Source organism: Schistocerca nitens, chromosome 6 (assembly GCF_023898315.1).
Source record: "Schistocerca nitens isolate TAMUIC-IGC-003100 chromosome 6, iqSchNite1.1, whole genome shotgun sequence".
Lineage (NCBI taxonomy): Eukaryota > Metazoa > Arthropoda > Insecta > Orthoptera > Acrididae > Schistocerca > Schistocerca nitens.
This window is the reverse complement of record NC_064619.1, coordinates 176691384-176716784: the sequence shown is the minus strand read 5'-3', so window position 1 is coordinate 176716784 and position 25401 is coordinate 176691384. Positions and strand designations below refer to the sequence as shown.

The 25401-nt window shown below is 43.9% G+C and overlaps 1 protein-coding gene across 7 annotated transcripts in view; it reads left to right on the top strand.

The window, feature by feature from the left end:
- LOC126262576 (myocyte-specific enhancer factor 2) overlaps positions 1-25401 on the top strand; it is an 888576-nt gene that overhangs the window by 846498 nt on the left and 16677 nt on the right. For all 7 annotated transcript variants that reach the window (XM_049959303.1, XM_049959308.1, XM_049959302.1 and 4 more), the window contains one exon: positions 24965-25117. In XM_049959303.1, the coding sequence (XP_049815260.1) occupies positions 25064-25117 (54 nt within the window). In that variant the 5' untranslated portion in view covers positions 24965-25063. The remainder of the gene's footprint in view (positions 1-24964; positions 25118-25401) is intronic.

The window sequence follows — 25401 nt, the reverse complement described above, 5'->3', positions numbered from 1 at the left end:
TTGAGAGGCCTATAGGTTAAATAATTTCGTGGAACGGTTTTCGAGCTCGTGAAATCGAGGAGTCAGCCGGCAGCCCCAGTGCGTTGGAGATGGCAAGTCGTGGGCCCTCTGGGACGAAGTTTGTGTTTTAAAGTAGTCTGGAGTCAGTGGTTGTTGTTGTTGATGTGGTCTTCAGTCCAGAGACTGGTTTGATGCAGCTCTCCATGCTACTCTATCCTGTGCAAGCTTCTTCATCTCCCAGTACCTACTGCAACCTACATCCCTCTGAATCTGCTTAGTGTATTCATCTCTTGGTCTCCCTCTACGATTTTTACCCTCCACGCTGCCCTCCAATGCTAAATTTGTGATCTCTTGATGCCTCAAAACATGTCCTACCAACCGATCCCTCCTTCTAGTCAAGTTGTGCCACAAACTTCTCTTCTCCCCAATCCTACTCAATACCTCCTCATTAGTTACGTGATCTACCCACCTTATCTTCAGCATTCTTCTGTAGCACCACATTTCGAAAGCTTCTATTCTCTTCTTGTCCAAACTAGTTATCGTCCATGTTTCACTTCCATACATGGCTACACTCCATACAAATACTTTCAGAAACGACTTCCTGACACTTAAATCTATACTCGATGTTAACAAATTTCTCTTCTTCAGAAACGATTTCCTTGCCATTGCCAGTCTACGTTTTATATCCTCTCTACTTCGACCATCATCAGTTATTTTACTCCCTAAATAGCAAAACTCCTTTACTACTTTAAGTGTCTCATTTCCTAATCTAATTCCCTCAGCATCACCAGATTTAATTTGACTACATTCCATTATCCTCGTTTTGCTTTTGTTGATGTTCATCTTATATCCTCCTTTCAAGACACTGTCCATTCCGTTCAACTGCTCTTCCAAGTCCTTTGCTGTCTCTGACAGAATTACAATGTCATCGGCGAACCTCAAAAGTTTTTACTTCTTCTCCATGAATTTTAATACCTACTCCGAATTTTTCTTTTGTTTCCTTTACTGCTTGCTCAATATACAGATTGAATAACATCGGGGATAGGCTACAACCCTGTCTCACTCCTTTCCCAACCACTGCTTCCCTTTCATGCTCCTCGACTCTTATAACTGCCATCTGGTTTCTGTACAAATTGTAAATAGCCTTTCGCTCCCTGTATTTTTCCCTGCCACCTTCAGAATTTGAAAGAGAGTATTCCAGTTAACATTGTCAAAAGCTTTCTCTAAAGTCTACAAAGGCTAGAAACGTAGGTTTGCCTTTTCTTAATCTTTCTTCTAAGAAAAGTCGTAAGGTTAGTATTGCCTCACGTGTTCCAACATTTCTACGGAATCCAAACTGATCTTCCCCGAGGTCCGCTTCTACCAGTTTCTCCATTCGTCTGTAAAGAATTCGCGTTAGTATTTTGCAGCTGTGACTTACTAAACTGATAGTTCGGTAATTTTCACATCTGTCAACACCTGCTTTCTTTGGGATTGGAATTATTATATTCTTCTTGAAGTCTGAGGGTATTTCGCCTGTCTTATACATCTTGCTCACCAGATGGTAGAGTTTTGTCATGACTGGCTCTCCCAAGGCCATCAGTAGTTCTAATGGAATGTTGTCTACTCCTGGGGCCTTGTTTTGACTCAGGTCTTTCAGTGCTCCGTCAAACTCTTCACGCAGTATCTTATCTCCCATTTCGTCTTCATCTACATCCTCTTCCATTTCCATAATATTGTTCCCAAGAACATCGCCCCTGTATAGACCCTCTATATACTCCTTCCACCTTTCTGCCTTCCCTTCTTTGCTTAGAACTTGGTTGCCATCTGAGCTCTTGATATTCATACAAGTGGTTCTCTTCTCTCCAAAGGTCTCTTTAATTTTCCTGTAGGCAGTATCTATCTTACCCCTAGTGAGACAAGCCTCTACATCCTTACATTTGTCCTCTAGCCATCCCTGCTTAGCCATTTTGCACTTCCTGTCTATCTCATTTTTGAGACGTTTGTATTCCTTTTTGCCTGCTTCATTTACTGCATTTTTATATTTTCTCCTTTCATCAATTAAATTCAATATTTCTTCTTTTACCCAAGGATTTCTATTAGCCCTCGTCTTTTTACCTACTTGATCCTCTGCTGCCTTCACTACTTCATCCCTCAGAGCTACCCATTCTTCTTCTACTGTATTTCTTTCCCCCATTCCTATCAAATGGTCCCTTATGCTCTCCCTGAAACTCTCTACAACCTCTGGTTTAGTCAGTTTATCCAGGTCCCATCTCCCTAAATTCCCACCTTTTTGCAGTTTCTTCAGTTTCAATCTGCAGTTCATAACCAATAGATTGTGGTCAGAATCCATATCAGCCCCTGGAAATGTCTTACAATTTAAAATCTGGTTCCTAAATCTCTGTCTTACCATTATATAATCTATCTGATACCTTTTAGTATCTCCAGGATTCTTCCAGGTATACAACCTTCTTTTATGATTCTTGAACCAAGTGTTAGCTATGATTAAGTTATGCTCTGTGCAAAATTCTACAAGGCGGCTTCCTCTTTCATTTCTTCCCCCCCAATCCACATTCACCTACTATGTTTCCTTCTCTCCCTTTTCCTACTGACGAATTCCAGTCACCCATGACTATTAAATTTTCGTCTCCCTTCACTACCTGAATAATTTCTTTTATGTCGTCATACATTTCATCAATTTCTTCATCATCTGCAGAGCTAGTTGGCATATATACTTGTACTACTGTAGTAGGTGTGGGCTTCGTATCTATCTTGGCCACAATAATGCGTTCACTATGCTGTTTGTAGTAGCTTACCCGCATTCCTATTTTCCTATTCATTATTAAACCTACTCCTGCATTACCCCTATTTGATTTTGTATTTATAACCCTGTAATCACCTGACCAAAAGTCTTGTTCCTCCTGCCACCGGACTTCACTAATTCCTACTATATCTAACTTTAACCGATCCATTTCCCTTTTTAAAGTTTCTAACCTACCTGCCCGATTAAGGGGTCTGACATTCCACGCTCCGATCCGTAGAACGCCAGTTTTCTTTCTCCTGATAACGACGTCCTCTTGAGTAGTCCCCGCCCGGGGACTATTTTACCTCCGGAATATTTTACCCAAGAGGACGCCATTATCATTTAATCATACAGTAAAGCTGCATGTCCTCGGGGAAAAAATTACGGCTGTAGTTTCCCCTTGCTTTCAGCCGTTCGCAGTACCAGCACAGCAAGGCCGTTTTGGTTAATGTTACAAGGCCAGATCAGTCAATCATCCAGACTGTTGCCCCTGCAACTACTGAAAAGGCTGCTGCCCCTCTTCAGGAACCACATGTTTGTCTGGCCTCTCAACAGATACCCCTCCGTTGTGGTTGCACCTACGGTACGGCCATCTGTATCGCTGAGGCACGCAAGCCTCCCCACCAACGGCAAGGTGCATGGTTCATGGGGGGGGGGGGGGGGGGGGTAGGCCTTCGTAATCACCGAGGTTACTCTTTCGCTACGGAAAATGTGCGGGTGTCAAATTCTACTCATGCACTTTTCTATTTTAGTCGGCGAAGGTTGATGGTTAATGAGGTTCAAATGGCTCTGAGCACTATGGAACTTAACATCTGAGGTCATCAGTCCCCTAGAACTTAGAACTACTTAAACCTAACTAACCTAAGGACATCACACACATCCATGCCCGAGGCAGGATTCGAAGCTGCGACGTAGCGGTCGCGCGGTTGATGGTTAATGAGAGTGGACTTGTTCGACAAGAAGTGTGTGGAGCCATTAGATGGCTGGAGGGAGTGTTGCGTAAAAGTGACGAACTTGGCTACGGTTAATTATGTCAATAAATTATATTTGTTACCGCGCAGTTTGTGTGTGGAGGTTTTGTGACACTTTGTTGTGAGGAGACTATCGACGGGAGTTGTTCGGTGCCGGTTGGAAGCGTCCTGTGGGCTGTTAGCGGTCATCATACTCCATTCCAATGGCCGGTTGTCGGAATCTTCATAACAGTAAGCGAAAACCTCTTGTATCCGAATATAATCCGGATTACAGAAAATCGGGAAATTTGTACTAAATGCAAAAGCTCTAATATGTGCTGGAATACACGCACCTTTTATTTTTACCGTAGTGTACACTCATTTATTTAATATAAACGTATGTAAGCTTCTTCTGTTTCAAACTGTTTTGGCGTTCGAGATCAGCACCAGTGCTTAGAAGCTTCATTGACAACAGTTCGCTGGAGTTGTTTCCGGCTGACATTCTAGGTAAACCATTAGTCGGTGCCGTCGCCTCCGCACGAGGCATTATTTCTTCCTTTGAAACGCCACTTTGGTTGTCCACTTTAGCATCACTGCACTTCTGCGTACTGCAGCAGGTGGCAGCAAAAATTTCTCATCGCTCCTCATACCGTAACCAGCGTCACTGTCACTCTGCAACCAGGCGTCTACGTCATTGTCGTCTACATCCGAACGAACAGGAATGTTTGCTAACATTTCAAACGATTCAGAGGTGTTGAAAATTGCAAAAACTTCAGCTGTGAAATCACAAATAGCAGGTCCTATTGTTTCTCGTGGCATCAAAATCGATAGCTCAGAAACTTGATCCCAAGAATGTGCAACCATAAAAATCACATCTTTGATATTTACCGATTTCTATACAGAATCAACCAGCTTCTCCCTCGTCTTCAGTTAATTTACCCAGTAGCTGCCTCTCGTATACACATCTGATGTTCTCCAGTACACCTTGATCCATCGCTTGTAGAGGAGGCGTTACGTTAGGAGGGCAGAACTTAACTCTGACGCCCCTACTGGCGAGCTGCTCCACTCCTGCAGGTGACGGTGCATTGTCAATAAACAACACGGCCTTCGGCAGGAGACTGTCTTCTTCAAAGTATCTCCTCATACTGGCACGAAATCATCATGAAACTAGTTTTTAAAAACACCACTGTCCAGCCACGTATTATTTTATGATTTGTGGACAACTGGCAAACGTATTTCGGTGCACAGGATGTTTGATTTTCCTCTCAACAAGAGGGGTTTGTGTCTTGTGGTTGCAGTGTTACAAGCCATAATTGTGCTTCGATCTAATTTGGAAGCCAGTGTCTTACTGGGTAGCATCCAATAAAAAAAAAGTCCAGATGAACCTCCGTTATAAATCTGGTGTGGGGTCAAGTTTCCGGAGGAAATAAGTTCTTCAAATATTCGTTTTTGAAGTTTTCTGCAGCCAGACACTGTATCCCGCGGAAAAATTTCATCACGTGTCTGAAAGCTGGTGTATGCCATGACGAGATGTGCAGCTTTTTAACCAATCTCGGCTGGCGTGGAGTCATGATCGCCGTCAGGTAGCTTTTCATTTTGAGTTAGTTCGTATCGAAACACCGTGCTCTCTTTTCTCACTGAACCACATGAATAATGCTTCATGCGGTACTACCTATGGTGCCAACATAATAACTGTACATAAATCGTACCGTACCAACTGTACACTGAGATGACAAAGTCATCGGGTGGCGATATGCACATATACAGATGGCGGCAGTATAACATGCACAAGGTATAAAAGAGCAGTGCATTGGCGGAGCTATCATTTATATATTTTCATATGAAAAGGTTCGACGTGATATTGCCACACGACGGCAATTAACAGGCTTTGAACTTGGAATGGTTGTTGGAGCTAGATGCATTGGACATTCCATTCCGGAAGTCGTTAGGGAATTCAATATTCCGAGATTCACAGTGTCAAAGTGTGCCGAGAACACAACATTTCATGCGTTACCTCTGACCATGGACAAAGCAGTGGCGGACCTCCTTCACTTAGCGACCGAGAGCAGCGGTGTTTGCGTAGAGTTGCCTGTGCTAACAGACAAGCAACACTGCGTGAAGTAAGCGCAGAAATCAATGTGGGACGCACGACGGACGTAGCCGTTAGGACAGTGCGGCGAAATTTGTCGTTATGGCATCTGACGACCGACGCGAGCGCCTTTGCTAACAGCACGACACCGCCTGCAGCGCCTGTCCTGGGCTCGTGAGCATATCGGTTGGCCCTAGACGACTGGAAAATCGTAGCCTGTTCAGATGAGTCCCGATTGCAGTTGGTAAGAGCTGATGGTAGGGTACGGGTCCCAGGAAGCCATGGACCAAAGCTGTCAACGAGACGCTGCGCGAGTTGGTGGTTGGCTCGATAATGGTGTGGACTGGAACTGGTTGTGTTTGGCTACTTGGAGACAATCTGCAGCCATTCATGAACTTCATGTTCGCAGGCAACGATGGATTTCTTATGGATGACAGAGCACCATGTCACCAGGCAACAGTTGTTCGCGATTGATTTTAAGAACATTCTGGACAATTCGAGCGAATGGCTTGGTCACCCAGATCGCCCGACATAGAACATGTACGAGACATATCGAGAGATCAGCTCATGCACCAAACCCTGCACCGGCAACACGTTCGCAATTATGGACGGCTGCAGAGGCAGCATGGCTCAATAGTTCTGCAGGGGACTTCCAGCGACTTGTTGGATCCATGACATGTCGAGCTGCTGCACTACGTCGAGCAAAAAGAGGTCCGACACGATATTGGGAGGTACCCTATGACTTTTATCGCCTCAGTGTATACCACACATTTTAGTGTTAAAAAATGAAAGGAAAAGGAAACAGAAAATGAATACAGATTAATGAGAGCCAGATGCAGGAGGTTCGTATTCAGTTGCATGGCTACAGGGCTTATGGCTATAGACAATGGATTCAAATGGTTCAGATGTGTCTGAGTACTATGGGACTTACCTTCTGAGGTCATCAGTCCCATAAAGCTTAGAACTACTTAAATCTAACTAACCTAAGGATATCACACACATCCATGCCCGAGGCAGGATTCGAACCTGCGACCGTAGCGGTCGCGCGGTTCCAGACTGTAGCGCCTAGAACTGCTTGGCCAATCCGGCCGGCGACAATGGATTAGTCAGAAGCTTAACACCACACTCTCGCGGGTCAAAGCGAGGCTGGTGACGTTGATTTAAGCTGACTTGATTGTGCAACAGAGCAGAGAATTAATCCAGCTCCACCAGCAAACGTTTACGATTAAACCCATGAAGCACCAGGTCGCGACATTTGTCTCGCGCCCCGCACGCTGCCTCTGGCTGCAGCCGCTAAGTGGGACTTCGGAAGCCCCGAAGCACGGACGAAAGAAAAGTTTCGAATACTAGAAGTAAGACGGTCCATAGCGATATTCATATACTCAGTGCAAGAAAAATTTTTGTTTCCTGGGAATTATACGTGGTTCTGCTGGTCCGGTAGGTGATAAATTGCTATCCTATACCCAGAAAGTAACTTTAGTTTTCATAATTTGACAAATTTGTTTTATTTTTACTTTCTTCCTGTCAATGCAGTCGTCGGTTAACCTACGGGAGGGGAGTCGCGCGCCCCACCTCTCTGTGAATCTTGTAAACTTTGTTCAGCGTGTTGCCGTACTTTAACTGTGTATCGTATGTTTCCGAGGCGGAGATTGGAAACAAGCTCATCACTTGCCCAGAGGAGAGTGAAAAAACCGCCTCAAACTTTACACAGGCTGGATCGTGTACAAGAACAACGGTTGCTCATCTACCGCACTGATTCAGTGCTGGTCTTCCTCACCTCCCTTTCTCGCAAGCTGGCTCGCTTCGCTTTAAGCTATGGGGTTGGACAAAAATATGGAAACATCGCGAGAAGTGCACGCTTGAACATAAATGCAGACGCTAGCCAAGCCTGCAGGCTGCGCTGTTGTATTTGAGCTCAACGGCACCTGTTCAGTGTCCTCAATACGCTGCAATTATCAGTTGTGGTCAGAACAGTGTTCTGCGTCGTTGTTAGTGCAATACGCGGGAGATGAGTGAATTAGAGCACGTACATATCGTTGGTGCTCGTGTGGTGGGTGCCGAAGTGACTGCTGTTTCAAGAGGCTCCCTATAGGAAGGGAAAGTGGAAAAACATCAGCTGCTAAGTCACAACTCGGACGAAAATGTGTGTTGAACCATCGTGACAGACAGTCATTGAAGAGGATTGTGACGAAAAATAACAGGACGACAGCTGAAACTGTCATTGCAGAAATGAGTGTCGCACTCGAGAGCCCTGTTAGTACCGTAGCAAGACCGAGCGAGCTCCATAAGCAGGGAATTGCAGGGCGTGATGGAATCCCAAACCCACTCATCGCTGGTGCAAAATCCCGTAACAGGAAAACGTCGTGCCGAAGCTGTGAAACCTCGCCTGTAGAGCAGTGGAAGAAAGTCATTTGATCGGATGAGCCTTCTTTCACGTTTCCAGCTTCTGGCGGAATTTACGTTCCAGGAATGAAACATGGCAGGAATTTTGTGATGATTTGCGCCGCCACGTCGCGGTATTCGCTGGGCCCTGTGGTTACTTTGCAAGGTCGCATTACCGCTAAGGATTACTGGCTAATCAGGTCGGTCCCGAGGTACAGTGTTTCTTATCCAATGGTGACGCTGTGTTCCAAGACGACAGGGCCCCGATCACACAGCTCGCATCGTCCAGGACTGGTTTTGTGAGCGTCGGATCTTTCCTGGACACCAAAATTAGCAGACTGGATATTATTTAGCCTTTGTGGTCTGCTTTGGAGAGAAGGATGCTTGATCGCTATCCATCACCTTGATATCTGAAGTGCCACTATTTTGCAGGAATAATAGTGTAAGATGCTCTTGAAAACCACACAGGACGTGTATTTATCCATTCCGAGACGACTGAAAGCCGCTTGAATGCCAGGGGGTTTCCTACAGCGTATTACGCATGGTAATGTGTCGCTTTTTTGGTGTTAACCATTTTTGTCCAAACCCTCTGTACTGTAGTAGAGTCGCCGAAAGAAATCCGTGAACCTTGGAGCGCGGTTACCAGTTTCCAGCAGCGAAGCACAATCGGCTGCAGGCCAAAATAATAACCGCCTATAGAACTGCACCGAGGCGTAGAGACGTATACAAAATCGAGTTACGTAGACACGCGAAGCAACCGCGCCCAGCCCGCAGCATCCGTCAGGGATCTTCTTTCGCCGACTCCACTACAGTAGTTGCAAGAAAACCATTTGTCACACACACACACACACACACACACACACACACACACACACACACACACAAGCAGGCGCTGAGTGGTCTCGGTATCGAAGAGACTTTAGGTCGAGAGCATTAGAGGAAGATTACTAGCTTTGTTCTTATAGGTCTCCCTGTCCCGCTCTTTGCCTCTCTCTCTCTCTCTCACTCACACACACACACACACACACACACACACACACACACATCGGTCGAAGTCTTGTAAAACATTATACCTTTTTTACGATCAAAATCGTGCCGGGAAACCATGACATCCTTTCCGGCGTGGAAACACCATTTAATAGGTTGCGAATTTTAAGTGAAGTGTAAGTGTTAATGATTGCGCTGATAAAAGGGGCAGCTCCTTCGGAACGCGGATTGAATTACTGGCCGACACGCAACAGTGGCGCTCGAGAGGCGAGGGGAATAGCGCGCCTTCCGCCTGCCGGCCAGTGGCTGGTGGAACCCGGCACCCGGCGGGCGGCTGTGCGGAACGCATCGCGTCGCTTCGCGTCCGAGGCGAGAATCTCTGAGGGCGCCCTCAGTCGCCGCCTTCACAGCCGCCAGCGGGGTCGCTGACCTTCACCTGCAATCAATACACAGCGGGGCTGCGGGGTGCGGACAGCCACCGCTGACCTACATTTCTCAACCGCGCGCACACCAACCCCCGCCTGGCCGTCTTTTCACAGCTACCGAGCTTATCTTTTACTGTGTTGTTGCGGTGGTCTTCAGCTCGAAGACTGATTTGAAGCTGCTCTCCTCGTTAGTCTATCCTGCGCAAGACTCTTTATCAACACACACACACACACACAAACACACACACACACACACACACACACACACACACACATTCTATCACAAATTGGGTCACGTTGGGCCCTCCTCAGTTCGATTCAGAACATCATCAGTTATTCGATGTACACAGCTGATCTTCAACGTTCTTCTGCAGTACCATGTTCCAAAATGTTCTCTTCTTGCCCGAACTGCTTGTGGTCCACGTTTCACTTCATATAAGGTTGCATTCCAGACGAATACCTTCAGAAAAGACTCTCTTATACGATGTTAATAAATTTTTCTTTTTTGTGAACGCTTTTCTTGTTATTGCCAGTCTGCACTTGATATACTCATAAGTTAGTTTGTTGCCCAAACAGAAAAACTCGACTACTTTTTGTGTCTCATTTCCTACCATCCTCAGAATCAACTGCTGTAATGCAACTATATTCCATTATTTCTGCTGTACTTCGGTTGATGCTCGTCTTACAACTTCTTTTCAAAACACTATCTACTCCGTTCAGTTACTCTTCCAGCTTCTTCATCGTTTACTTGGAATTCTTTATTTATTCTTCCTGAACTTTAATTCCTTTTCCAAAAACTTGTATTCCAACATCTGTAAATGAATCACTAAGGGATGGCCCTTGCAATTAGGCGCGTTGCTAATATAATATGAAATACAACGTGGGATAGTATTCGCGTTGAAGTAAGTTAAAGCGTTTGCTTCAGCTCTCTTCGATAGCCAACTAATTCCTATGACGAAGTTTCCTGTTTGTCCCAGAAGCCGACGGAGTCGTGGTCTTATAGGACGAAATTCATATCTCATTATGAAAAAAGTGAGAATGGTTTTCTGTGTCGCCGTTGTCCACACTTCACCTCTCCCCTCCTAATCACTTTTGACTGATGGCGGGCTGTTACTCTCGAAAAGGCCAGCGCCATTTCTTGTCCCAATTGTTATCGAAGTCAGTTAATGTTATGTCTCGAATGACCCAGGAATGGGACGGGACGCGTAATCTGCTACAGAGGAAAAACTTTGTCTCAATTTTCTCCCTCTTCATGATTATTGTTGAGATGGGCACAGTTCTGTTAGAAAGAATATTATGTTCTTCGTTGTTTTAGGAGGTTGTGATTTACAGTTTGTAAATATTTTTAAACATCATAATTTGCACAATAGCTGCCTGTCACATTCATATAAAAAAATCTGTCAGACAACAGATGATCCTCAGCAAAAACGATACCGGTCACAGGACATGTGTCGAATCGTGACAACTTGTATCTAGATCAATCCTAAGACCAACTACACAAAAATCTTGAACTACAGGAAAGAATCCGACACTCACAAACTTGTCATGAGTTGACACTGGTTCTGTAACTGATGTCATTTTATACCTGAGGATAATTTGTTGTCGAACCGAAACTGGTTGTTTTTAATAAAAAATTAAAATTAAAAATCCTCCATTCTTATTTAGCTGTCGAAGATACAAGCGGACGTATGTCTCTTGCCTAATATTTCATTTCACAAATAGAGGTTTGATTCCGAAAGATAAAACTGCGGCTATGGTCGCAGAATTAGAAGGTATTCAAGAATATCTAATAAAACTATTGTGTTGCTGTCAGGAGCAAAATAAGAGAGCGGTAGCTGTTTTTGTTTGCTGAGATGTTCACAGATCAATAAAACGGCTGATTCCTTCGTAAAATTATAAATAAATATTTCATGTGGTTTAAGTCGATACCATCTTTATTAGTTCCTCTAGTGTATTATTTTAAAAAGGTTTCCGTTCTTTGATCAGCGGTCGCTTAAAGACGGATCGTTCCCGTGGAGAGACTGAGGAAATGCGAAATCATAATGTTTTGACCATCTCGCGAATACCGATCCCAACGATGTGTGCCGCTAGAAAATCTGTGAGCAGAAAGTGACGCGGAAGATGAGTCACACGCCAGTGGAAATTGAAACTTTAGTTCGTAAACAAACGAGGAGGACAGAACTGTATGCCACAGAAGTCTTATGCCCGGTTGTCTGACGAATATAATGAGTTAGTGACCTCCTTGCCTTTTCGTCACCGGAATTATCGCTTGTCATCTGACAGCTTTGTACAGTGGCTTTAAACTATACATCAGCTATGGAAGATCTTCTGCATGTTAAGTAGGTACTAATCAATCGATTGAAGTCGTGGTATGTTGAAAGGCATAGATGTTTACTGATGTAAGACCTCGCGGCTTTGCCTTTCGATCTGGGAATGCACTACTATTAGACGAAGATCTTCAGGGAGGCTGGAACAGTCCCTGTGTTTCATCGTTGACCAACCACGATTAAGCTACCAATAGTTTCATTACATATGTCACCGACGAGGTAGCTTTACATTGTATAGATACAACAGGTGTTTACTGATTACGTATGAACAGTGAGGTGTTTACTGATTACGTATGAACAGTGGTGCGAACGCATGTGATAGGAATGTTATAGCCAACATATATGTGCACTTACTGTTAGCGTATTCGTAAGAATCCTGAGCTGTTGTTATGTCCAGCGGGTTCCTAGACCAAATCGTTTGGCTCATAAATAACTGCAGGCACATCAGTTCTTGTCGTCTGCAGTTGCTAGCCAAGTTCATTCTCGACACTCATTCGCTTTCTGGGTAACCTAAACAAATGTATACATTGACCTTTACTACGCACATTCCATAGAAATTAATTTTAAAACTGTATACAATCCCCTGCTCCGTAATACAAGAGCCACTACGTGCTAAACTTTACTGGGACCCGTCCATTTGCTGTTCTTGTTCGCGATATACTTGTAGAACGGATCTCGGCGACGTCCTCGTGTCAAGTTGGAGACAGCCACTGGGATGATGATACGTGGTAACTAATGAACAGATCTTAACTACATACTTCTTATAGCCGCAGATATACCAATTAATCGTGTTTTGTGAACGACTTCTCCCGTATGAGTATTCTTTTATTGGTATATGCAGCACTTTTGCGCTGTCTGTATTGAATGACTATTAATGACATCGTATCAAGTGTTGGAAGATATCAATTTTGTTGCGAGTTCGCGAAGCCAACGAATGAGGAAGTGAAGTCTTGGTTGAGAGGGCAGGCTGATGTGTACCGTAGCGGGAGGTGTCAACTTTGAAAAGTGATTATCTTATTTTCCATTATTTTCTGTTTACTTGCGTCCAGAATACAGCAGTATAAATATCAATAACAAAAAACGCCAAGTGCGTAAAAAATCTTAATAATTAATTATTACTGTGCGTATTTTCCCTTGCAAACAAGGTACTTTTTCCGGAAATTCAATATTTTAATGTTGTTGTTACGTTAAATACTTAGTATTTTTGCAGCGGTCGAAGCGAATACACCTTTACGTCATTGTCTATACAAATCGGATGTTCCATCACCATAACTTCCCATAACCGCTCGTGGCAGGCATTGCCAACATAACCTTCAAGATTAGATTGGATTAGATTTACTTTCATTTCAATTGATCCGTAGTGAGGAGGTCCTCCAGGATGTAGAACATGTAGTCGGCCCCTCGTAAAGTCTTTACATCACGTCGGCAGGAAATGTCTTGTCTTGTTCAGATTACCAATTCTATCTTCATCTTATGTCGGGACATGATTAATTTATACGCATAATTTATTGGATCAAATGGCTCTGAGCACTATGGGACTTAACTTCTGAGGTCATCAGTCCCCTAGAACTTAGTACTACTTAAACCTAACCAACCTAAGGACATCACACACACCCATGCCCGAGGCAGGATTCGAATCTGTGACCGTAGCGGTCGCGCGGTTCCAGACTGTAGCGCCTAGAACCGCTCGCCCACCCCGGCCGGCCATAATTTATTGTTCTGATACGACTATCCTGGCGATTTTAGATTCTCTTATATCTAACCAGGCAATCAACATATGAGGAAAAAACAATCGCCGGCCGAAGTGGCCGTGCGGTTAAAGGCGCTGCAGTCTGGAACCGCAAGACCGCTACGGTCGCAGGTTCGAATCCTGCCTCGGGCATGGATGTTTGTGATGTCCTTAGGTTAGTTAGGTTTAACTAGTTCTAAGTTCTAGGGGACTAATGACCTCAGCAGTTGAGTCCCATAGTGCTCAGAGCCAAAAAACAATCACGACTTACACGGATCATGAGCACGACAATAGAGACAAGTTTCAGGAGGGAGATTTTAGACTATGTGGACTAGCAGCAGCGATTATGACAAAAGTGGTTATATCAACCATCCCTGCTAGCATGAAATATTATAATTTACGACCCGTGCGTCTCAGGAAAAGCCATTAAATGTGGGACAAGTAATATAAAAATAATTTGGACGACAGAATAGAGACAGGATCGGGAACTGTACTCTAGATGTGATTAGCACCATTTATAAAGTAATTGCTCTGTTTTATACACCTACGTCTTTTTATTGTTCTCCAAGGCGTTTGAGTATGCGACGTCTAAGCTTTCGCAGCATCAAATCTTCTCGTAATTAATTTAATCAGTCGTAATGAATTTCAACTAGATCAGCTTAGTTGTGCAGTTCGATACAACGACGACTGTAGACCATTTGCGGGCGCTTCTCTCTAATGGCGAAAACATAAGAAGGTAGGCAGAGATGCACATTTAATCATTATCTGTGACTTTACGTAAGTTCAGATCGAGGTTATTCATAGAATTTGTGCATAATATTTTGTTAAAAACTTGATAGTTTCTATCAACTATGGAAGGCAACAAAATACGAGATGTTACGGCGTGGAAGCGGAGAGAAAGAGGAACGAGATGAAACACAAATAACAAAAACTAGACAAAAAAGTGACGTGACTAATTGAGAAATGGAGAGAGCAAGAAACTTAAATGGGAAAAGGCGGGAGCATGCGCTTTACTGTTTGACGGAAAGGAAAACTGTCCACACGCGTCAACTTTTGCGTAAACATTATGAGAATGTGTTTCAGCTTCGTCATAAAAGCAAGAGGGCGTTTAGTTGTGGACAGAGTGCAGGGTAGCTTGTTCCGCGATAGCGCCGCCTTTACGTGAGGGCCGGAAGCCGGTGCTGTGCGGCAGGGGAATGTCACTCATCGGAGCAGCCGGCGCCTGCCGCCGTGCCTCGCTTACTCAGGATCACGGGTTAATGCGAACGCCTGTGGTGTGGCTTACTGCACACAATATAAGCACGTCGCTAAGTTTCGTCATGCAGACTACTACGCAGAAAAGATCTAGGCTTATCTGTTATTGCCGGCCGCGGTGGTCTCGCGGTTCTAGGCGCGCAGTCCGGAACCGTGGGACTGCTACGGTCGCAGGTTCGAATCCTGCCTCGGGCATGGATGTGTGTGATGTCCTTAGGTTAGTTAGGTTTAAGTAGTTCTAAGTTCTAGGGGACTGATGACCACAGCAGTTGAGTCCCATAGTGCTCAGAGCCATTTGAACCATTTATCTGTTATTATTATTTACTTCCATTGATGACCGTGCCTTAAAGCCTTCGGTGATGCCCTGTGTGATCGAGTTTCAACGCCGATTAAAATTAGTCTGTTCAAATCGCCTTTCCCTTGGTACAGTTATGTGAAAGAACTCTTTAGTTAAGTATGGAGTATGGTGTGCCTTTACCTCCGTGCCCTTTTAATGTGAGCAAATAACAAAAAATGGGCTGCACTGATCACAGACGCCTGAGTTACCTGGTAAATCCTTATTAGCCTTTGACGAAAGTAAACGAACTTTGCTTAAATTTCACCTTTAAAATAATTTTTCTTCACATTTTAATGTTTCCCTCAGACCAGAGTGCACCGTAAGCTACCGTTACTTTCATTATAACACCTGTCGAATGAGGTGTCGCAGTGTTTAAGACACTGGATTTGCATTCGCCAGGCGCGGCCATTAAAATTTAGGTTTTCTGTGTTTGCTTAAATCGCTTAACGCCAACGCTGCTACGGTTCCCTTGAAAAGGACGCTGCCGATTTGCTTCTGCATCCTTGTCCAAGCAGAACTTGCTCCGTCTGTAGTGAGTCGGCCGTGGTCGGGACAGAAAACACTTACATTTCTACCTTCTTGTAACAGCTTATCTCTGAAAATACCGCCTCCTGCGTGTGACAGCTATTACTGGTGTGTGTACGGGTTACACCAGTCAGTCAGAGGAAGACGATGATACTGAGTAGACGAGAAGTGATATACTTCAGCAAAACGATAACATCTGTCCTCTCACTCACCTCACTCAGAGCAAGTTAGAAGCTCCAGTTGTGTGTGTACTATGCGTAGGCTGTTAAGAAAGTTTTGGAATTTGATGCTGCTGGTATACGAGGGTTGGAACTTAAATAGTGGCAACTATTTATTCACAACCGATACAAAAGAGTTACATGTTTGCATCTGTTACTGTCCTTCAAAGTAGTCACCAGCGTTGTGTAGAACCCGTTGCCAGCGATATGGAAGGCATACTATAGCGTTAGCAGAGCCTGTTCTGTCGGTGGTGCGGTCTACGAATGCCACGAAGTGGTTCCTTCATCTTAGGAATCAAATCAAAGTCACAAGGACTTAAGTCCGGGGACTACGGTGATCTTCCCAGTCCCATCGACCGAACAGAGCAGCCACAGCTTGCGCTATATGCGCCCGCGCATTGTCGTGCAAAATGTGCGAGCGGATTGATACAGACCCTCCAGACTCTGCATGCCTCTTCGCCAATACGCGCGCTTGGTATACTACACTATTATATGCCGTTTACACTGCCGTTAAGTCGTTCGTTGGTCGTTAACTTGGGCCTTACTCGTCGGTCGCAATCTGCTAACAGGGTACGGAAAAGTGACGTGACTTTTTAAGAGATAGAGGATCCGTAGTCCCTGCGCTGTCCTAGGTGTCCACATTAAAGAGAAGAAACTGTCCTGTGTATGTGCCACAGTCTGTAAACGAAACCCAGTTGGCAAATCGGATGTAGTTATGCAAAAAGAAGTAGAAAAAGCGCTAAAAACAGCAGCACCAAGGTGCACGAAGTTGGTGGCGCAAGGCGACACATGGAATGGAACGTGGACCGGTGGCGTCGCGTTTTATTATTATTATTTTTTTTCACAGAAGTGTGCAGGAATTGTTTGATGCTCGAATGTCTTGTTGAGGCGGTCGGGTACGAACCCACGTCTGAGGCGTGCCGTCCCGCCAGTTCATCTGGGAGGCGACTCAGTCGTGTTTTGGCTGAGTGTCATGTGTGGATGTCGGACGCATGCGTAATTTTAGGACAGTGCAGTGGAGTATCTTCGACCCTATTCTGCAACCCAGCTGGCAACATTTCGGAAGTGGGTTTGTATTCTGAGAAAATAACCTACGAGGACACCATGTCCATCTCGTAAACAACTTCCTGTGAGAGATTGGATTCGGCCGAATGGACTGGCGTGCGGTGTCTGCCGACACGAACCCTGTTCAACATAATTGCGACCAGTTGAAACTTACAGTGTGTCATTGCAGGAATTAATAGTGAATTCAGACGAGAGGAAGACATCGTCTATCAGAAGTGGGGTCACTCAAAATAGTCCGAGAACCTATTCTCAGAGACAGGTCGGCGTTGTCATCCACTAGTTATCGAGAAGAGACCACTTCGTGTTAACATGATAAAAGTACACTTCACGTATACAAAAGCGGTTGGGTGGCAGGTGCTCCATGAGAGCAACATGTACAGCGAAAACTGTAAAATGTGGAACACTAGAGGAGGCTTTCATCCAGCAGTAGATATAAAATAACGGACGACACGATGACGATGAACATTGAACGAAGTGAGTTTTACAACACTGAACGCCGACTTGCCTTTCTAATTTCCTACAGGTGCGGTTGCGTTCTGGCAGCACGTTTCACCACCCACTTCATTATCATTTTAGTGGCGCTTACGTCATCATAGACGTAACGTTACTCTCGACAGGCACTCACTTGCTCACGCATTAGACGAACGTAATCTCCCATCTTTGAATAACTCATACTGTAAAACTACTTCGCTGCGTATGATGTGTAGTTGTTAGATGGAGAAGCTACACTTTTTCTTCCTTCGGGCATAAAAGAGGCGCTGAGACGCTGCACGGGGGTCCTGTTGGGCACTCTGGGTGCAGGTGCGGACCGGCTCGTGTCGAGTGATCTCGTCCCCGCGCGGTCGAGTGCGTAGGCGCCGTACCCGCGTGACACAGCCTCCCCATTCCTCACCCCAAACATTCCTGGCGCGTTGCCCTGCGGGCCTGCTGGCGTCCGACCAACCTGCGTCGCGACGCCGTGGCAGCCAGCATCCCAGGGGGGGAAGAAGAAGTTGGCCGTAACGCCGTCGAGCAACGTCGCCGCACTGCCATCAGTGCATCGGTGTATGTTTGTACTGAGTAGCCGGTTGCGAGGAATAAAAACTAGTGGCGGGTTACAATAAACAACACTAGATTGGGTAATAACAGATTAAAATCTGTGAATCATCCCGAAGGCGAGCGATATTTTAATAATATTCATTTGTACTGGTTTTAAATTTTAGAGATGTTTTTAGATATTCTTCCTTTTCTTCCGTACAGAGTTTATACGGACATTTTGAACTGATAAACAGTAGTGGGTGGCATATGCCCCTCCTGAGACTTTGCTGTCACAGCCTATTACTGTGCTGGCTGCTTGACTGAAGTTTTAAGTGGTTTTCCTCTCTGTCTCGTAATTGTAGGAGTTGCTGTCATCTTGTTTGTTCGGATCTGGCAAAAATCGTCGAAGAAACCTACAGCGGCAGACACATGGCCGGCTTATGATTTGTATTAAGATATTTCCATTTACACTGAAGCGCCAAAGAAACGTATTCAAATACAGAGATACGCAAACAGGCAGAATACAGCGCTACGGTCGGCAACGCCTATTAAGACAACAAGTGTCTGGCGCAGTTGTTAGATCGGTTACTGCAGCTACAATGGCAGGTTATCGAGATTTGAGTGAGTCTGAACATCATGTTGATGACTGGAAACTTGTTGCCTGGTCGTACGAGTCTCGTTTCAAATTGTATCGAGCGGATGGACGTGTACTGGTATAGAGACAACCTCATGAATCCATGGACACTGCAAGTCAGTAGGAGACTGTTCAAGCTGGTGGAAGCTCTGTGGTGTTGTGAGGCGTGTGCAGTTGGAGTGACATGGGACGCCTTATACGTCTAGTACTATTCTGACAGGTGACCCGTACGTAACTCGCCTGCATCCATTCATGCCCATTGTGCATTCCGACGGACTTGGGCTATTCCAGCAGGACAATGCGACACCCCAAACGTCCAGAATTGCTACAGAGTGGCTCCAGGAATTCTCTTCTGAGTTAATACACTTCCGCTGGCCACGAAACTCCCCAGACATGAACATTATTGAACATATCTGGGATGCTTTGCAACGCGCTATTCATAAGAGATCTCCACCCCCTCGTACTCTTACAGATTTATGGTTAGCCCTGCAGGATTCATGGTGTCGAATCCCTCCAGCACTACTTCAGACATTAGTTGAGCACATGCCACGTCGTGTTGCGGCACTTCTGAGTTATCGCGGGGTCCTTACACGACATGGGGCAGGTGTACCAGTTTCTTTGCCTCTTCGTTGTATATATAGAGCATGTCGCAGCGTTCACAGTTCTCTCCTGAATGCCGGTTGCAAAACACAATTTCTTCCCAGAATCGCCTTCGTCTACATATTCTATACATAAATGTCTAGCCCATTGTTGCACAGTGACCATTGTGTTGTAAAATCTCTCACTGACTTGACTTCACTTTGCAAAGGACAAATAATGATCGCAATTATTGGTATCTCTAAATTCTATTTGTGGTAATTGGGAATTGTTAACATCGTATGGATTCATTGAGCTTAAAACATATTTTCTTAGAGAATTTACGCCAATTTACTAGAAGAGCAAACTCCAGTTCTGGAACAGTTGTAAATTCTGCGGGCTGTGCTACAACGCCTCTTCCAAGCGAATCATCGTCACGTTCAATAAAAGGGCATCCTGGCAAAATATACGAATGATACCCTCACCGTGTAGCATGGTGTCCACCAACTGAATGCTTTGGAACAACCATTGACGATGTCATCTCTGTTCCTTCGAGCCTTCACGAGACCGTTTCGGATGACATGGAGGTCGGGTGCGTCCGTCAGTGTTGATATTTTTCCCCTGACATTCACGCATGAATGTTCCCTTCTCCAAACACAATCGCGTCGATTGGTAGCGCGATACAAAATTGCAGTTGTCAGATATCAAACACTACACTGTTACGTGAGTCCTTAACTAGAAAGTTCCTCTGCCCATTGTTTTCGCCTTGCCAGAGCGATACACATCCATGGATCAACGCGCGTAGAGACCCCTTTCAAGAAGGGGCTTGCAGACTTTTTTTTTTTAACAATTTCTACTATGACTCTTCAACCATTTAACAGAGGCCCTGATTTGATATTGACATACCAGAGCAGTAATTAGGCTAGTTGCTATTTTTCGTTGGTAGTAATTATCTCTTTGTGTGGATACGCACACCACACGAGATCCAGTTTGTCCTCTTGGTGTTTACACGCCCACTATAGCTGTGTTGCCCCACGAGCCTCACAGTGCGTCTTAATTATTCTCAATGCTGTTCTCTTCACTGTTAAGGACCAGTAGCGAAGAGCAGTTCATTACCGAACTGTAGGAAGCACTGTTTTTTCCATGATACCTTCAACTCACAGCAGGATCCCGGTTACGTGTGTGTGTGTGTGTGTGTGTGTGTGTGTGTGTGTGTGTGTGTGCGCGCGCGCGCGCGCGTGCGTGTGTGTGTGTTTGTGCGCGCGCGTGCGTGCGCAGGATGCGTTCACTGCCACGTCTCAGACAGACTGCATTCCATCGCGGCGCTGTCGCCTGGTCACGCCTTACAAAACTGCGACACGTAATAGTCCAAGAAGCTGTATCTTTGTGGCTTCTCTAGCGATACCTGAGATAAATTATCTGTAGGAAAAAGGGAAAAAGCACATTCTATTAAGGTGATTCGACCCAACAGCTATATGTCATTTCTGTGTTAAAACTACCAGTTTGAATCAAACAACAGACCATTCTCGTGTATTAAGAACAACATTAGGCCCAATTAAAGCACATGCGCCCATACATAATCTAGATACCGGTATAAACGACCGTGTTTGGACGCTTGATCTGTATTTAATATCATCCTTAATGCTTGAGGATAGTCAGTCTGAACGAAACTGATATGTGACCCACAGTTGTTGTGCAAATCATGATTTCTAAGAAAGAACACATTATATTCTTTCTTCTAGATTCATGCCCGATGCAGAAATCACACTATCTTCCGACGCCATTTGGCTCACAGTAACCATTTGCCGTGTATTTAATGAAAGGGTGTTGGGTTCCTTTTCCAGCAAAAACGTATGGTGTGTGTGTGTTCCGAGAGCGGGAGAGAGTCGGTGTTGGTAGTGTGTGGTTAATGATAGTTTTCCCAGGGTTTTTTCGCTTACCCCTACCTAGTTGTCGAAAATCCGAAAAATATATGTGGAGAAGTGGTGAGGAGTCATAATAGTTTATCCGCTGAATGGGAACTATGAGAAACTACTTCGCCATCTGGAAAGCAGGGACATAACAATTCCGACTGATCTAAAAAGATTAAATGGACACACTCCATTTCACCTCAGATGTATTGAGAAAGGTTGCCATTGTTTACGGAATTAAAGCGAATCTGCTGGAATTTTGTGTCATGTTCCGCTTTCCAGACTTTTGGAAGTGTGTTTACGTTTTTGTAATTATGAGTAGCAGCCAAAAGAACGTTAGCCTACTGATTCTCTGTTACTCGCGGGAAATTCGTGTTGTTATACAACATGAGGCGGTAGATGAGGTGCTTCGATTGACAGCTGCATTATTCTTGCAGAGCAAGCATCTTCTAGCGTTACGTGTTCGTTGGGGTATCTGTGAAACTGATGCTCCCATTACGGTGTTGTCACCTAGTCTGTGTCCGCCTCCGTAGCACAGCGGTAGTGTTACCGCCTGCGCAAGGGGGCCCGGGTTCGATTTCCGGCAGAGGACTGGGTGTTGTGTGATTTTCATCACTGACACGCAAGTCGCCGAAGTGGCGTCAAATAAACGGCTAGTTTTGTGCATCACATATCCTGTTGACAGAATTGTCCTTATTTCTTAATAACGCAGGGAATGTTAAAGACATTCCTCTCTCAGCTCTCTCGTTTCCCTCAATAAATCTGTGTGTGAAGAGATCGGTTAAGAACATAAAATACGTTTAGAATGAACAGTGTATCACTTCCAAGATGTCATTCTACATGTTTAGGAAATGAAAAGCACTATACATAACGTTGCTTATAAAATATCAAATATTAAGTTACTGCGCATATTTAGAAGCATATATACTTGAAAATTGTTCCAGTTTGAATTTATCGAAGTGAAGTAGCAGGAAGAATGCAAGGTGATATGCATTCTACTGTTGTACAAATGAATGTTGTGTACATAATGTATAAAAAGGGAAGTAAGGAAGATGTCTCTGACTATAGACCAATATCATTAATTCCCACTTTTAGCAAGACGTTCGAAAGAATTATCCCGTCGGAGCTAAGTGCCTTTTTTGCAAAACACAAACTGCTTGTAGACTCAACAGCATTGCTTCAGAAAAAAGCTAAGCACAACCACAGCAGCTACACAATTCTTCCATAGGTTAAGTCTAGAATAACTGAAGTCGTATCATATCGGGGATCCATCTATGACCATTCTAGCCACATACCTACTGAATCGCAAACAATGCCCTAAGCTGACATACAAACTAATTAAGATTATAAACTTTCAATCCACCAACGAAACAGTAATACACGGTGTACCTCAGCGTTCAATCCTTGGTCCCTTTCTCTTCCTATATGTTGCTCATTATTGCACAACCCATTAAATCCCACATAAGAAGCTGTGCAGGACGAAAGAGTAGAAGAAAGGATTATGGAAGAATATGTACTCGGTAGTGGGAATGAGAGAGGAGAAAGACTAATAGACTTCTGCAATAAATTTCAGCTAGTAATAGAGAATATTCTATTCAAGAACTAGAAGAGGAGAGATACGGGAAGACTTCATTGTCAGGCAAAGATTCCGAAATCAGGTATTGGATTATAAGGCCAGGAGCAGACACAGACTCAGAATACCATTTAGTAATAATGGAAGAGTCGGCTGAAGTTTAAGAGATGAGTCAAAAACAAACAATGTGCAAAAAAGTAGGATATGGAAATGGTAAGGAATGAAAACATACGTTTGAAGTTCTTTAGATTATAGGTACTGCGTTAGTAAATAGCTGAGTAGATAGTTCTGGACATCTCGAAAATGAGTGCTCACACAAGCTGGCAAGAAGAACAGAGGTACAAGGCAGGTAACTGCAAAGAAACCACGGCTGGTTAGTTAGTTTCATGTTCATTTTGCATGATAGACCGTAATGATGTGGAGCGAGTCCTTTTAAATTCATATTGCAAATTAATTTGTACATAGCATTACATTCTGGATATTTGTAAGTTTTTTTAATAGAAGAAAAACTTCATGTTGGTTGACGAAGGAAGAAAGCACAAAAAATTTCAAGAAAATTCAGGAATACAGTAATACAAGTCACTGAGGAATGGAATAAATAAGACTGCAGGGAAGATAAGGCGAAATGGCTGCATGACAGATGTGAAGAAATCAAAAATGAAGTTATTGTCGGGAGGACTGACTCACTATATACAAAAGTCAAAACAACCTCAGGTGAAATTAGAAGCAACATCAGTAACATTAAGAGTGCAATGAGAATTCCACTGTTGAATGCAGAGGATAGAGCAGTTAGGTGGGAAGAGTACAGAAAACCTCCGTGAAGGGGAGGACTTGTGTGATGATGTGATAGAAGAAAAAACAGGAGTCAGTATGGAAGAGATAGGGGATCCAGTGTTAGAATCAGAATTTAAAAGAGATTTGGAAGACTTATGATCAAATAAGTCAGTAGGGATAGATAACATTCCATCAGAATTTCTAAAAATCATCTGTGGAAGTGGCAACAAAAGGAATTCTGCTACCTAGGCAGCAAAATTTACCCATGTTGGACGGAGCAAGGAGGACATAAAAAGCAGACTAGCACTAACGAGAAGGGCAAAATAGCAGACTAGCACTAACGAAAAGGGCATTTCTAGCCAAAAGAGGTCTGTTGGTATCAAACATCGGCCTTCATTTGAGGAAGAAATTTATTAGAATGCACGTTTGTAGCATAGCATTTTATGGTAGTGAAACATAGACTGTGGGAAAACCAGAACAGAAGAGAATGGAAGCATTTGAGATATGGTGCTACAGAAGAATGTTGAAAATTAGGTGGACTAATAAGGTATGGAATAAGGAGGTTCTCCACAGAATCAATGGGGAAAATAGTATAAGGAAAACACTGACAAGAAGAGGGGATGGGATGATAGGACATCTGTTAAGAAATCAGGGAATAACTTCCATGATACTAGAGGAAGCTTTAGAGGATAGAAATTGTGGAGGAAGACAGAGTGTAGAATATATCAAGCAAATAATTGAGGACGTAGGTTACAAGTGCTACGCTGAATCAGTCAGCCTTACCTATTACTATACTAATACTTTTTCTTCTCTTTATCTCATATTGGCTTGTCACAGTTATATCACTTGCAGCATTTAGGCTTTCTTATTGACTCCATAGTGCACCCTTAACTTATCCATATGAATGGCTCCCTCTAGGGTTGTGGATTCCAACCAAAAATCCGAAATACCATTTTTATTTCAAAGTTGCAACAGTTATTTTTAAAGAGTGGCCATTGCAATTATATAGCTCAATCTGTGCATGTGTTACCTTATTGTAAATATATAAAGAGGATAGTTAGTACTCACCGTATAGTGGAGATGCTGCATTGCAGAAAGGCACAACAAAATGACTGTCGGAAATTTAGCTTTTGGCCAACAAGGCCTTTGTCAAAAGTAGATAATATACACATACGCACACACTCACGCAAACACAACTCACACGCACATTACCAGTCTCTGGCAGCTAGAGCCTTTCTGCTACTCAGCATCTCTGTTATGTGGTGAGTGCAACTATCTCATTTTCATGTACTGTTACATTCCATCCTGGAGTTTTCATTGTTACGTTATTGTGCTGTTTCTGATCACTTAACTCTCATTTTCTGTCACCGTACAGACAATACTTGATGTGTTTTGTGTTTCTTATTTCAGATTTAATGTTGATGCTCTGCTAGTCAGTCTCACCAGACAACAACCCAGTTTCTTATTGGTATTTTCTGTTGATAAAATCATACACAACTTGTCTCAACCATGGGGAGAAAGAAAATTCAAATCTCACGAATCACAGATGAGCGAAATAGGCAGGTCAGTATTTTACTCTCATTTTGTATATTAGATTTTTCAAGTTGCTTTTTGAAGTGCGACCAAGTAAGGTTGTGCTGTGGTTATGACACTGGACTCATATTTAGCAGGAGTGATATTCAAATTCCCATCTGGCCATATTGCTTGTAACTTTCCCTAACTCGTTCAATGTGCATGTCAAATAGTCCTCTAAGGCAAGGGTACAGTTGGTTCCTTATTTATTTGTATCAAGCTTAGCTGCTGTGCTATATGTTATGCCACCTACATCTAATCTTGAAAAAATATTT